The 15,583-nt window shown below is 44.3% G+C and overlaps 1 protein-coding gene across 6 annotated transcripts in view; it reads right to left on the minus strand.

Annotated features, from left to right (window-relative positions):
- kmt2e (lysine (K)-specific methyltransferase 2E) overlaps nt 1-15,583 on the minus strand; it is a 28,470-nt gene that overhangs the window by 6,882 nt on the left and 6,005 nt on the right. Inside the window, exons 2-15 of one of the 6 annotated variants that reach the window (XM_084909985.1) lie at nt 12,195-12,379; nt 7,524-7,635; nt 6,427-6,656; nt 6,114-6,253; nt 5,424-5,605; nt 5,285-5,323; nt 4,987-5,187; nt 4,696-4,826; nt 4,384-4,501; nt 4,159-4,268; nt 3,819-4,071; nt 2,880-2,978; nt 803-874; nt 110-295 (exon numbers count right to left, since the gene is read on the minus strand). In XM_084909985.1, the coding sequence (XP_084766111.1) occupies nt 110-295; nt 803-874; nt 2,880-2,978; nt 3,819-4,071; nt 4,159-4,268; nt 4,384-4,501; nt 4,696-4,826; nt 4,987-5,187; nt 5,285-5,323; nt 5,424-5,605; nt 6,114-6,253; nt 6,427-6,656; nt 7,524-7,635; nt 12,195-12,265 (1,944 nt within the window). In that variant the 5' untranslated portion in view covers nt 12,266-12,379. Of the gene's footprint in view, nt 1-109; nt 296-802; nt 875-2,879; nt 2,979-3,818; nt 4,072-4,158; nt 4,269-4,383; nt 4,502-4,695; nt 4,845-4,986; nt 5,188-5,284; nt 5,324-5,423; nt 5,606-6,113; nt 6,254-6,426; nt 6,657-7,523; nt 7,636-12,194; nt 12,380-15,583 lie in introns of all 6 variants that reach the window. The other 5 variants (XM_084909984.1, XM_084909986.1, XM_084909987.1 and 2 more) reach the window with 5 other exon arrangements.

Raw genomic sequence — 15,583 nt, forward strand, 5'->3', positions numbered from 1 at the left:
AAAAACACACATTTTTTATAGTACAGCTCAGAAGAAGCATTTGTGCCAACATCAATTAAAATATAAATAAAAGTAAAGTTTTTTGTTTTTTGTTTATCTGTGCTCTGACCTGGATGACAGCTGGCGAATCTGCCGTCTCTGGTGTGGCTGGAGGCTCCTCCTTAATGTCACTGCGGCCCCCAACCTCGGACTTTATGCTGCCGATTCTCTCCAGCGCCTGCTCCCGTCGTTTCTCTCTCTTCTCCATTCGGGCAAAGGCTTGCAGGATGGCCTCCATCTTCCTCTCTTCTCGTGTCTGCAGAGGGTTAGATGTGGGGCATGGAGGAGGGGCGAGGGAGAGGAAGAGAGTGCGCATAGATTAGTTCATGGAGTACTACTCCCCAGAGGTAGCGGTGCAACTGGTTAATGTGTGCTACACAGCGAAAAGCATTTCTATCTGAGTGCAGAGTGCCATATGCAGAGCCAAGTAGAAAAAAAAAAATGTCCCTTCACTTTCACAATAAGAGCAACCAAAAGAGGAGATTGGAGTGAGAGAAAAATGTAGGAGAACACAAGGTGTTTTAATTTAGCTTGTACGCAAATAAATTTCCCCAGGTCCTTATAAAGAAACCATAGCTACCTCCACCAAAAACAAAGCACTCCATCATTACTCAAAACACACCTTTGGAAAAAAATATATATTTTTTTTGCCTGCATAGGCTAAAGTTTGCTGTAAAGACAGGACTGTTAGTACGCTTTTAACTCAATCACCACTACGAGGTTGGTAGATGGGTGGGGTTGGCCATGTATGGGTCAAGTTTACCTCCTTGATTTTCAGTCCCCTCCAGCACGAAGCCGCCCCGACAGGTAGATGGGACTGCTCCGCTGGGTTGGCCTGAATGTTTAATAAAGAAACAGCCCAGTTTAGAAGAGACATGTCCCACCTAAACAAGGCTTCACTAAAAATGGACATGACTGGACTAAAGGATCTCTAATCATCTGGTGAAATTTTTCCAGCGCTAAGGTTAACTGGTAATATGCAATAACACTATGCAGGATATTTACAACTATAGAGCATCTTCAGGAATGCACTAACAATGCCAGGATGTAATGGCCCTTTTCACAGCAGTGAGAAAAACATTGGTGCAATTCCACTTGTGGCTTCTTTGGAGCTTTGGCTTCCAAAGACAAGGCGTCGACAAGTATTCAAAAATTTAGGAACAATCTCTTATAGCAGGACTCCTGCTGTAAACCAAAATCTTCACATAATTTCCTAAGAACTAAGTTTTACAAAAAAAACAACAACAAAAAAACACTACAATAAAAAGGCACAGGTCTTTTAATTCCTTCTACCAAAAGCTGGGCATTCACTACAATCACTGACCAGCAGCTTATTACACTCATCTCACAAAGAGAGTCACAGCACATCATTTGACATATTCTTAAAATCTTGATCTTTAAAGTGAGATTTAAGGTCCTGCTTGTCTGGTTGTGAATTACAGGACTTCAATCACATGTGTTTGCTTTTTGTAGGGCTGCATGCAAACAGTGGCACCAATGGCAATGATGCTGTATGTAGGCAGAATATTGATCGGTTGAAGTTTGGCTCGAGTAGTAAAGGAAACAATAGCGGAGTTCCCCACAAGGAGGAAGAACAAACCACAGTGGTAGTAAAGGGTTATTTTTAAATGTCCAGTTTCTTTGTATATTCCGACTTCTATCACAGAGGCTAAGCTAAAGGAGCCCTAACAAAAATATAAAGAAAGGGGGAGCCCATGTTAGCAATGATTTCGCATTTTGACTCTTCCCACAGGCAACAGAACACCAAGGGTGAAGTGTTAGAATACATAAAATATCTAAAGAGCTGGGGTAGTAGGAAGACACAACATAAACCCAGGATACCCTTTCCACCAATAGAACTTTCAGTAAGAGCTTAAGCAGGCAAGATATTTCTCTCCCATGCGGCATCTCCACCACACAGATTTAAAAATGTCCACGCACACCTACTACGCTTGTGACCGTCAGTGTGCAAATGTATGCTTCTTTGCTCGAGCAGGGTGCCCTCTTATGCCATGTTGCATAGAAGGCAGCTTATTGGATCTCCCGGAGTCAATAAGGCCCCGGCAACAGGGCTCTACCCTCTGCAGTCACTCCCTCCATCTATCCATCCATCCATCTCTCTGGCCAATTATAAGAACTGTACTTTAGCCAAAGATGAGTCAGCGATTTACACCTTGGGTCTACCATGTGAAACGGAGCTGACTGCAGGGTAATTTCCTGTGTGTGTGTGTGTGTGTGTGTTTGATCCCATCTCTCGGGGACATACGACCATTTGGCAGAGAGAGTGGTTGAACCCGTAACAGGCCATTTCAATCTCATGGCTACAATGAAGGTGAGAAGAGAGCTCTACTCAAACTGTAATACACACTGGGGGATAGTTTCAGTGTGCATAAAGAGACAATACACTGGCAAGGTTGTCAACAGGCATGCGGCACTGCAGGCCTGTTCATGTTCTCACATGGTGAAGGGGCAAAAAAGAAAAAACAGGCAACAAATGAGGAAAATAAGCGTAATGACAGACAAGCACAAAGCCTCAGCGCTGTGAGAAAAGGGGAAAAGTCAAAGCTGAAGGAGGGAAAGCACAGTGGGTTTGAACAAAACAGCAACAGAGGCACCGATAATAGTGGGAGCACTAGCAGTAGATGAATGGTGAAGGAGGAGGCTGGTTTTATGGAGGAGAGGTAGAAGACAGCTGCTCCTATCCAAGCCCTTAGCAGACAAATAGTTAAGTCCACACCCAGAGCAACAGGGGACAGTTTTTATTTTTGCTCTTTCTGCTGGGTGGTAGCACGGCAGCGGGGGAGGGGGGTAAGCTGTAGCCCCTAGCTTGGCACACTTACCATCTTCCTCCTCCTCTCTGCAATCTGCTCCTCTGACTCCATCTCTACTTCATTGCTAACGGAGGTTTTGTCTTCTAGATCCTCAAATAACTCAGGATCCTGTAAGAGGAGGGGAGAGCGGGGTATGGCGCTTTATCATGGCTGATCATTCAGTCTGGCTACAGACTAGAAGGAGACAGGTAAGAGTGGAAGAGAGGTGAGGGAGAGGCTGAGGAAGAACTTTTTAAAGATACGTTTAGATAGGTGGTTGGTCTGTGCACATTACACAACTGCTAAGTGGCCTTCTTGAAAGTTATGACTTTATTAGCACCCCCTTATTAAATTATTGGTGTAGCAGCTTGAATATTGTCATGTCCATTGGGTATCATCATAGCGCCATGATATTAAAACCTCCTATTGTCTTACTGGGACAGGTCTACTCATGTTTCTGCATTTCTGAAAGCCTGAGGCAGTCCTTTCTAATTCAAATGGGACCCGTTTCTAAACCAAATATTCAAGTCATAAATAAGATTTCCCTGAATCATGAACTCTAAAATAATTTCCACAACCGATAACAAATGAGACTTTTGTTACCGTCGGCGCCTCTGCTTGTGTTACTACTGCTCATCTCTGCCAGACCAGTGGCACAAAAGTGCAGTAAGATATGGTCTATATAAGAAAAAAAATTAGCTGGGAGGGGACAAAAGTGGATGCATAACAGGGATGATGGGAGTGGAAAAAAACAAAAAAAAGGGAGGGAACTAAACAGGATGTACAATAACAAAGAGTGACTAACAATGGAAAACACATGCACAGACCAAACTAAACCACATGCATGGACTATAAGGGTGAGTGCATTTTAACAGAAAATAAATCTAAATTAAGAAGTTGAAGAAGTGTTAAAAAGGGTGACTGACACCAGGCATATTTTGTGCACCGTACATTAAAAAGTAATCTTGCCTGGTTGTTTGAGATGGAGAGGCGGAGAGGAGAGAGTTTTCTCTGCTTGCTGTCGCCTATGTTCTTGCCCTTCCCCTCGCCGTCCAAACCCACGTTCTGGTTCTGGGCCTGGTCGTCCCGTGCCAACTCCTTGTCCTTCCGATTCCCTCTGCGTCTGCCTCCAGAACCCAGGTTCTCTGTGGGCTCTAGGTTGTGCTTGAGCACCGGGCACTCCTGGTTCCCCTTCACACAGGCACAGTCCACCTTGTATTTACTACAAAAACAAACAAAAACAGGAGAAATTTAGTGAAACGATCTTGTCTTGCTAGCAAGCAATTGCCAGTTTTACTCAAACACTTACCAGCTGCCATAGTCAAAATCAAAACCGATTGTGATCTCTGTGCCCTTGGATATCGGCCGCAATGAGTAGATGTATAAATGTAACATGCCGTCCTCAATGACATGACGCACCTGAGGGACGTTCAGAAGAGTATTGGTAAAAACTAGCGCTTGCAACTATGGATAAGAGTTTTGGTTAATTAAGTGAAAAGAAGCAAATTATTAAGCACTTTTGAATGTTACATACTTCAGCATTGGGAGTGCAAGAGCGGCGAATGAAACGTGCTTCGTTTCCAAAGCTGCGAGCGTCTACACACATCTCCAGTCCATCAAATTTTGAATAAAATAACACAAAAGGGTATGGCCTGAGGAGAAAAGCAAGGTCAGGGGATGAGTGGGATCAATGCACACAAAACACCTCAATTTAACATCTTAAATCATCTGCCATTACATTAAGAGTTAATTTATTTGGCCTGCACTAAAAACGAAGTTGCACTCAATTTAGATTGAGACAAATCCAAGAGGGAAAACCCTTTTGACTCGTGACAAGCTTCCTAACCTCTTGAAGAAGTATCCGTTGGCCTCAAACTGCTGTCGAAGCATGAACTTGCCCCTGTACTCAATGATGAGGGAGTCTGGGGCCAAGTCTCGCACCGCCTTGAGGATCTTCTTGTTCTTCTGAACTTGACTCTGGGAGACACAAACCGCCTGACATAAACAAACATCTTGAATTACATGTGAACCCCGAGAGGGAAAGCTAGTGCTGCAGGCTGCTAGAGACAAGCAATGTGTTTGGGTGTTATCATATTTGTGTTACCAGTGGAGATTCACTCAGTGTGTATATTTGTACCTCTACAGGGGGTTTGAAAGAGGCTGGGTGCGTGTTGTATGCCAGACTCTTGCCGTCGCCTTGTTCTTTAACACGCAACAGGACCTGAACATCCTCAGTGTACTGATTACTGCTGGCCTCCTCGTAACGCTCCATCCACGTTTTGATCTTGTTCTCCCACAGAGACGGGTGCTCTGTTGGCTCCTGTTCGGGAGCTGCACCCTGAGAAAAACAGTACAAATGTGACTCACAGCTCAGATTTAACAGGAGCATTCTGGATTCTGGAGATGGTGGACGTGAGAGTGTTCTGTAAGTTTACCTTTACTCTAGAGGATTTTCTGGACCCCTCTCGAAAGGCCTGTAAGGTAATTAAATAAATTAAAAGTGTGAGGTTAATCGGCATGCCAAACAGGTGTTTGTAAAATATTAATTTTCTAAGTGAATGAGTAAACGTTGACCTTTTTAGCTCGAGCAGAGGATGCTGGAGGCTCTTTTTCACCACTCTTTTTGCGCTTTTTATCAGATTGCTTATTGCCAAGGCGTCCAGTGGTGAGGGTGATGGTGGTAGGCGTGTGCTGGAAGGTGGAGTAGAGCTCTAGCGGAACCTCATCTCCACTCTCTGTAGCACTGGTGTCCCCGTCTGAATGAGCAAGCGAGTTATTAGGAGTCAGGCAGGGAACAAAGAAAGTGACACACACAAAGATATAAAAAGCTACACCTGCTTCGGGCAAAACAAAAGCTAATCGTGTCATACTAATGGAAGACAAGGCTTGCTACATCACAAACTAAATTGCAGTTTTCTGCTTGACCTGCAGGTGTCAGTACATCCTGCTCTCAGGCAGAATTATATCTGGCTGTCCTGCAGGGGGAGGAGGCTGCACCCTGACACAGCTTACAACCTTCTTTACTCTGTAATGAGCTGGCCATTTACTGCAGCAAGGAAGCCAGTAAAAGCAGAACTGAAACATCTATCTGTGGGTTCTTGCTTCTAACGCCTCATAGTTCAGCTCTCAAAATAATCTAGTTTCTCTAGGTTTTCTTTTTGTGAATTACTGCAACTGTATTGAGATTTTTGTCAACAGAAATTTAAAAAAAAAAGTACAAGGGTAAAGGGAAATGTTGGGAGCTTTATAAATGTGTTCCCTTACCAGATAAAGACTCTCTTTTACGGGTCTGCAGCAGGACGGCTCTCTCTCTATCGAGGTGTCGAGGTTGGCAGCGTTCACACAGGTAGGTCTCAGGAATGTTCTGTCTGTCAATGCCCATGCAGTCTATGTGCTGCCAGGCACTAGAGGGAAACGTTAAGGAGTTTTAATAAACCTTCAAGTCACATTTTTGTTCCCATTAACCACATGAAGTTACAAAAAACTGATCTAGTGAACACAAGGAACAAAAACAGGCAGCTAGATGAAAGAGGCCTGAGTCAATACTAGTCAAAGCTTGTGACTACTTGTGTCTCACCTGCACTTGTCACAACAGATCATGTAGCCATCGTCATGGGTGAAGCCACAGATGCAACGGGTGATGTCAGCCCCGTAGCTGCCATCCTCTGAGGTGCTGAGTGTGGTGCCCCTGGACGCTTCGTCCTGGCCCCCTGGAACAAACAGCCCCCCCTCTCCTTGTCGGATCAACATGGAGGGGGGTGGGGAGGCTGGCGGTGTAGGTGGGGGCCGCGCCCCATAGTTGTGGTCCTGAGAGAACAATTGAAAATGTACCTTTCATGTGATATAGGTAAACGTTGCTTATCAAAATAGTTTAGTTTACAAAACAATGTTGCCTCAATGGGCATGCACTATCACTGGCAACAGAAAATTACCTCTACAACCAACACACTGCTTAGCAAATTAAATGTTTAGTCTTTTTTAGGCCAAGATGTGTTAGCAACAGGTTTAAGTAAGGTCCAAAGCAAAGGTTTTACAGCCCTGACTTAGTTGTTTCACAGTTTCCATTTTATAGCATCTATAGATCATTTAATGACCAAACAATGAACAAAGTTCTATGTACTATTTTAAATATCCTAAAAAGATTAAGAATGTCAATTAACCAATAGCAAATCAGTTTCACTCAATGACTGAAAAAGACAGAGGTTTGTGTGTTATAATTGCATTTTCCCCCTAATATCCAAACAGCCTGCCATGTCCTCCTTCCTCTGATGCCTTATGACAAAGTAGACAAGGAAGCAGTCAACATTGGTCTGTTTTCTGGGTTTCTTAAATCCTCGGGACAGGCATGTTGTGCTGCCTTTAAACCCAAACACTGCTGCATCAGTGATCTAACATGACCACCTTTCTTTAGTCTGCTTTTATCTTGGCAGCTGCTGCCATTATTTGTGTTCGTTTGACTGACAATGAATTTTTTTTAAAAAAGAAGCATTTACACTCATTAATGCTTGTGTTGTATAAGAAACAGCATGAAAGCATGTACTGAAAGCAATATTTTCTTTGTTCACTGTAATCCTCCAGCTCAAGGTTTGCAGGTTATCTGTATAAGTTTGAGGAAGGTGAGGAAAGAGGTAGGTGTGTGTGTGTGTGTGTGTGTGTGTGTGTGTGTGTGCTTACAGCATAAGGCAGGCCTATGTAACTGTGGGAATGGTGCGAACTGCTACTGTAAATCTGGTGTGGGTAGCTCGACTTTTCCACCACCACAGGGCTGGCCTCCACCGACTCTGGTCTTTAAGACAGAAACACAAACAAAAATTTGGTTAAGAGCTGAAAAGCAAAGTAATTCAAGGACAGTTTCCTTACAACAGTCTTAAGGATGTGTCTGCATCTGGGTAGCTACTGGTGGTGACACAGAGGTTACAGCTGCCAGAGGAAGGCCACTAAAAAAAAAATGTACCACCACAGTGTCTGCTATAATGTCACCTTATCCGGGCTCGTCAGGCCTGAGAGCCACACATAACTGACGTTTTAATCCCTGAACCCACATCTGTAAGTCAGACAATCATCAGAAAACACATGCTATCCGTCACTCACACAAAACACACACTTGCACAAGTTCGTTCCTACTAAACCAGTCGATCCACTTTTCTGCCACGTTCAGTGGTGAAGAGAGAGAGCCTGTTTGACCGTTTAGGACCAACCCACCCTTATTATGACATGATTAATCTGTTCTTCAGTTGCTCTGTGGAAGAGGGAAGTGGAACTGGCAAAACGGATGACATGAGACAAGACGGTCCAGTATGAAAGAGGGGAAAATAAAAGAAAAAAGAGAGGGAAGAAGAAGAGGAAGAGAGAAATACCAGTGCAACATATGGATAAACAAGATGCATTTGAGATACGGACTGTTTAAGCTATGGTGCCGCAGCTATTTGTTTCAGCTCGATATCCACATGAGTGAATGGCTCCGTCATGTGAAAACACATTTGATTCAACTCTTCCCAGAGCAAGGTGTAGAAAACTGCTCAAAGGTTATAAAGACAAAGTTTTTTACTCTGTTCTCTCCAAGCTACAAAAATATCTAGGCAAAATACAATAAAGACACTCAATAAGCATAAAGAACTGCCTCATATGGAGCTATTTTAGCAGCAAAGACAATGAGCACCCTGACCAGGCCATGTGAGACTGACTCTATAACCACGTTATTTTGAAGCTCGCACTCAGGTTAAAAAGCACACTAGAAAGAGCCAAGGCAATTAGGAGATACAGTGAATAATTATATAGCTTGAACAAGTACTTAAAAACACCCCTTAAAGTTCCCTTTAAACAGCAAGTCCCCAAGGCAAGCTGGTGATACGGTACCTGTGGGAGCCCTTCTCAGCCCTATTGCTCCTTTTGCATGCCGAAAGAGCACTGTGCAGCACTTCCTGTGTGTACTGCCACTCAACTATTCACTGTCAAAGTGAAAACGTAAAGTGCATGCTTCAAGTACGGAGGCGGGCCCAGTGTAAGAGGGGTGTGTATGCGTACACAACAGATTAACTGCCACAGATTAGGTTTGCAGAAAGACAGAACATATATACCTGGGTGCAGTTGGTTCACAAACTTTCTTCCATCAATGATTAACCAGATCAAAGTCTACACTTTATAATAAAGAGATGTGGGTGTGTATCACTCAGAGGAGGAAAGAAGGATTTTTTTTTTTTTTTTTTTTTTAAACAGGTTGAAGAGAGACACAGGTGTTACAAATTAGTCTGGGAGGGGGAAAAAAATATCAAGATAATGACAAACAAGGCAAACAAGTGAGCGAGCCTGTTCTGTGGGAAGGAAGGAAGGAAGGAAGGAAGGGAGCATGTTTGTGTGCGTGTTTGTTTCTGTATGCGCATAACTGGTGGGTTTGTATTATTCATACATTTACTCTTGAACAAAACTGAAAGTAAGTAGGGAATACCTTTTGGACTTTTCAGTTTTTATTTCTTAAAAATTGGTTATGTCATGAGAATTAGAACTGTTAATTTCATCCAGGACAGAGGGCTGAATTATGGTCAGTTTGAAAACCTTCTTCCTGACCAAAACCACCCCCCATGGCATGTCGTACAGGTTGAAGAGAGACAGGTAATAGATAAATTACCTGTCAAAATAAGTAATAGATAAGGTAACAGAAAAAGTTTGTTCAATTGAGTACCAGAAAAGTACCTGGTTTTTCAATTTTCCATTATATGTTCTTCTCTGTAACTGATTTGCCATTTATCTTAAGTCACCTCAGGTTTTTCCATTCAGGTGTTTAACTGGATAAGTTATTAAATATATGAATCTAATTCTGCAAACTAAAAGAAATGAAAAGCTTTTTTTTTTTTTTTTTAACCAATAGGCTTTTATGTAGCCTGCAAACAAAAACAAGTTTGACGCCGCTAGATTACAGGCACTGTGTGCATATATGTAGTGGGAGGACTGCAGATATACAGTCCAATAATCCGTGACTGCCTGCCTGCGCACAAGAACAGATGAAAGAGGGTGGAATGAGGAGAGAATTTTTGTAACAAAGTTTAACTTAAAGGTGGCAGTTAGCCATTTTCTAGTTTTACCTAAAAGAACGCCACAAGTGTAAAATAAATAAATAAAAGCATGGAGAGACAATATCATTTAGAAGATGAACATCTGGTGCGAGACTGTGAAGAGGCAGAGTGGACAAGCAGAGTGAACATGAGAGAGCTCAACAGCAGGGAGAGGAAAGAGAGCAGCCCCCGAAACGCCACCGGCAACGCCTTCACTCCTAAAGAGCTCCTGCTTGCTACCATGGCAACACTACGTATTCTGTCAGCAGCGTGTATGCGTGCGCTGGGCTCTGTGTGTGTCAGCGTGGACACACACACACACACACACACACACACACACACACACACACACACACACACAAATGCATGCACACACTGCATTGGCCAACAGCTGGTGACACTGCTGCAGATTTGAGGGAGGACGTGGAAAAGACGTGACGCCGTTTCTCGGGCGAGTAGCAGAGGCTGAATATAAAATAAGGAACGTAGCCAAAGTCCTTCCAGAAGTCTTGCCGCTTGGCAGCCATCTTGAAACACATCTGGGCACTTATTTGGGTGGTCATTTCAAGGCATGATTTAGAGCAATTCTGATTTTGGTTACACCAATTATCTCACTGATTTAAATTTAGGAATTTGTGAGGTAAAGATTTAAGAATCCTTGGCAAAAATAATGCTACTGCTCACTTGATTTGATATAAATTATGACCTGAGGTAGGTTAAAATAAATCAAAAGGGTTTAAATTCTTTAATAGCCATTAGGGGGCGATTCCTGTGGTTGCATAAAGACTTCTAGTTGCAGTAAGCCCTCTGTGCCCTCAGTAAACACTTTCCTAACCAGTTTATGGGCTCAGTTGCAAGTTTCAGGTCATACCGAAGTGAATAGGAAAGGATGATTATCCAGACGACACTTTTTGGCTAATTAACTGTCGGTCACAAGTCATTAGGCCAATAAGAGTGTGGTTTCGTAGTTGGAGCCACCCCTCTCATCACGTCTGGCAAAAATACTCAGCTCGAGGTTTCAGAAACCAGTGGTTGACAGCACAGTGCCTGCATCCATCTTTTATGTCAAACATGTTCCTGACATCTCTACAGAGCAGTGTGAGCCCAACTATGCTGTGCCTCTGGTCCAGACAGGACCTGCACAGCAGCAGGTGGAAGCCCCTTTCAAGCTTGTTATCAGCCTTTGAAGAAATCTGCAGCAGGCAGTCGGACACAGAGCACTGACGGACAAAGAACAAGGGAGAGAGTCAAGGCGAGGGGCTTACTCGTAGCCCCGGTGACAGCAGCACTCAGGGGGGTGGGGGGTAGCTGGCTGGTGTTGGGGGAGAGACGCCATATCTATGCAAGGACCACCTGTCACTCAGGGCAGTGACCATGGTAACAGGCCCTGCGCAGTGCAGAGAGGAAAGAGGAAGGGAGGGGAGTGAGGGGTAAAAACCATGGCAACACATGCTGTCTGGGTAACAGCTCTGATGAAGGCGGCGGTGGTAGCAGCAGGGAGGGAAGGGCTCTCCCTTGTTTTTAAAGAGACAGGATCCCCTGCATAAGCAGATGACGTGTGTTATTCTTTAGTCGTACACAAACCTCTTGCTTCATTTATTTGACCACAAAACGCCGCGGCAGTGTCCTTGACAAGACTATAAGGAAACCGAGAGGAGGGGCGATAGGAAGCTTGTTGCCATGGCTCCATGCACCATTTCTGCTTCACTGACTGAATGCAGTGCACACATGTGCAAACATCAAGCTTACAGCATTAGACAAGGATCAGGGAAAAGGAGGAGGAAAAAAAAAAATCATACGTGGTGCCTCTGTATACTTCACACAGTCAGCTTTATAAACAGACTGCACACATACAGTGCAGATTCACATGGTAGATGTAGTTAACTGCTCAACAATGTGAACATCTACAGGAATCAATGACAACACTGAACAGTCCATTAGAGCGCACACTAGAGGGGCCCTGCTTCCTGCAAATTCCTGTCCCATTAACAGTAGCTTTGTAAATATACGAGAAAAGATCTGTCTGGAAAGAAAGAGAAAAATTTATTTATTTTTTTTTACAGCGGCTTCAGTTATTACGGAGGGCATGTTGGGGCCCCTGAAAAGGATAAGGCGACAGATGTGCTCAAATAAAACTATATACGACACAGAGGAGGGGTGTAAGATGAAAGAAAGGAGAGCAAAACTGAGAGTGACATTTTGGTGATACAACACAACGAAAGATGGTACACAACAGTGAATAAGAGGAAGTGAGGGGGCATAAAAATGTGCACAGTAGAGGCCTGGTGTTACTCACTCTGAGCCAGCAGCCATGTCCAGGTATGAGGTGTCTGCGGTGTCCACCCCTACTGGGATGACTATGCTCATGACGTTCTCTGCTGATCAGTTCTTGTCCTACTGAGTCCAGAGAAAGGGAGTCCAAAACACTGAGGCATGCCAGCCACAGCACTCATTGCAGACATCTAAGTGCATCCACAAGGCCTGAATATAGAAGGGGGACAAAAAAAAAACCTATTTATTAGTAAAGTGAAGGTGAGTTTAAACACAGGAAAACTGCATGATCTACCAAACCTGAAATCACAATTCATAGTGAAAATGGGGTATTTCCAACACATGTAAATGTATGATTCACACTTTCAGATGAGCAACGTTTTTCACAGGGAAGTGTTTGCCAGGAATTTCCCCCCTGACAGGGTTACCGAGCTCAGGTTAGTGGCTGATGAAAAGCGAGAGGGGAATGTTTCTGTAAGGTGAAGCCTGAGCCGCCAACAACTGCTGCTGCTGAGTGAACTGCGCTAAAGCGACCTCTGCACACTCTCCGCCAGGCATGCAGGAAAGGGCTGCACTGCAAGAAAGCTCCCACAAAGGGGAGCAAGAGAACACATAGCAGTCGACCGCCATGAAAGGAGGGAGAAAAATGCAACATAAAGGCCATTCCCCCCACCCCCTTTTGACAGAATAGAAGTGCTCCGTTTTAAATAAATCTAAAAACTGTAGTGTACTGTATTTGCATGTCCACACACCTACACAGTAGAAAAGTTTAGGTTATACTCTTTTAATGGACATTGAAAAAGCTCCCCAAGTTGAGAATCAATAATTTAACTGTTAGGTGTCAGGCAGGTGTATGTAGTGCAGGAGACTGGCTGGACTAAGGATTTTTCTGGAAATAGCGTATATGGGATTATTAAGATGCATTTGTATGGAACTTGAATCCAGACGGGAGCATATGTGTCAGTGTGGCTGCCCCTGATACAGAGCTCTGTTGATAAGCGGGATTAGTGGGAAGGACAGATGCTGAGACAAAATAGGCTGGAGGTCACACCTTCAGCCTGCTTATGCACTCTGGGGCCCAAACAAAGGCTCGGATCATGGCTAAGGTTGTCGTTTGGGGGAAGGTTTACAGAACATGTCATGTATTCACACATTTAGCAAGCAAAAACACACTCTCTCAAGAAAACCTGTCTCTGCATGCCTGTGTGGTTTTGTGAGGTAAGATCATTAAATCCTTCTGGAGCACTGCAGGTCTGCACATATACAGGACGACTTTCCAGGAAAGCTTTTATTTCCCAAAAGCCCCCACCCCTCTCCCCCCTCAAACAACACAGCGTATATCAAGGAAACCCTCAAATTTTTCACACTGAGGCACATGTACACCAGGAGCTTTTTAAAGTAGACTCCACAGCCGTGATGATGGTAGTAATTTCAGGTACCAATTCACCCAAATGCACTGTTTAAGCCAGGAGGACTGGTGAGAGCCTCACAGACATGACAGCTGTCAGCTCCAGGCCTAATTAATAGAAGGAAGAAGACCCCTGTGAGTGTGCGTGTCGGCCAAGTCCGGGATCACCTTCTAAATCCTCTCCCGATTCTTTATGCACCGACTGGGTTAAACAGGACAACTGTATCACAGGCAGGGGCATTTCATGATAGACGCTGATGTAACCAAAACACTTTCTTTCAACAAGAATAGGGCAGTTTGCCAAAAAACACTGAAATGACAGATCCCCCCCCACCCCTTGTATTATCAGAGAGGCCCAGTATGTTTTAGCATGGGTAAAATAGCTTCCCTCTAAAGCAAGTCATTTGTTCTCTCTTCCACCATGTTTGCCTCCACTTGGTGCAATGAATCTTGCTGTCACTACTAAGGAATGCAGACATTTAGCCCCCTTCCACTCATATAAACAGATAATCTCTCACTTTGTCCTTTCAAAAATACCTCTACAAGGAGGCTTTAAGAGTAGCATGCACACATGTGTGCACTGTGCTGCAGCCAGACACACTAAAGACTGACAAAGAACAGCGGGATAAAAAAAAAACCCCAAACAAACAAGTACAGTACAGCAGTACAGCAACATTCCTCAGTAAATCGGCGTTTCACTGTGACTGCCTCTGCCTGCTCCTCCTACTTCCTTTAGAAGGGCCGTCCATCACCCTGGAGAAATGCAGCCAAAGAGAGAGAGAAAAGACACCCCCCCCCTTCCTGAGCCCAGTCACCCCGCCCAAGCGGATTTCTCTCCCTCCTCTGTGCACTTCCTAAATAAACCTGAGACAGTAACGCAGAGCTGAGGGAAAGGGGAGTGTCGCAGACACAGCTCCCAATTACACGAGTGCCAGGAGAGACCATTTAAAGCCACCTTTGGCTAAATCCGCTGCTGTTATGGAAACACATGGAGAGTGGGGAGGGAAAAGCGAGGAACGTGCACAGGGGAGGGCGAGCAGACAAACGTGAAAAAGAAATATGGCAAAAAGTGGGTAATAGTAGAAGAAACCGCAGCATGGAAGTGGTTTACATTTTCTTGGTGTCTCAGTTCTCCAAATGTGCTCACTGAATAGATTTGCTCATCCTGCTGAGAGCTTTAAAAAAAAAAAAAAAAAAAAAGAACGAACAAACGAAAAAAGAAAAAGAAAATTACCAAAGGCTTAGAGGGCGTGGGGTGGGGGAGGTGTACTTGGGGTATGTCTGACAGTGATGCTGCACAGCCTCGACCTGGGTGGACTCTGGGTGGCGGAGTGGAGCACAGAGCGTAAACCCAGTCTCTCCTTTCTCCTCCTTCCCTCCCTCAGCGAGGGGACACAGTCACGTCATTGTGTGTGGGGGGGAAATAGCTATCCTTTTAAGACAGAACTGCACTGAAGTCGGCAAGGGAAAACCCATACCATCACCATCGTATTCAAATGATACTACCACAGAGAGCAGCTTTTCTCTCTCCTCAGTTTATCACCACTGGTCTATGTGCAACAGCATCTTTATTCTCATTTTCGCAGCAGATCATGTTTTTCCTGAAGTGGGAGGAGCAAGAGGAAAATGAGGGATTCCAACTAAATCCCAGGGCCCTCTCTGCCAAGCAGATGTGACTTCACACCATCCTCATAGCTGGCTGCAATGACTCAGCTTGGAAAACGGATAAAACAAACTCCCTACACATACACTCATGTAACAGGAAGCATGACCCAGATGGATTTTTTTTTTTCCCCCTGTACCCACCGGGAGACACACGAGATCTGCCTTTTTCTTCATAAATCAGTGTGCTCATGGCTGCCAGCAACGCTCCCTTTGCACTCGAGCGCTGAAGGTGAAGTCATACATCAATACAGCAGGGGATATGGATGTGAGCGTTCACACAAGCACTTTTTGCTGCAACAATAGGAAATGTATTGGTACGCGTGAAAACCAAAGGCTCATTA

This window comes from Perissodus microlepis, chromosome 17 (assembly GCF_051167445.1).
Source record: "Perissodus microlepis isolate ML-2025 ecotype Zambia chromosome 17, ASM5116744v1, whole genome shotgun sequence".
NCBI classification, from domain to species: Eukaryota; Metazoa; Chordata; class Actinopteri; order Cichliformes; family Cichlidae; genus Perissodus; species Perissodus microlepis.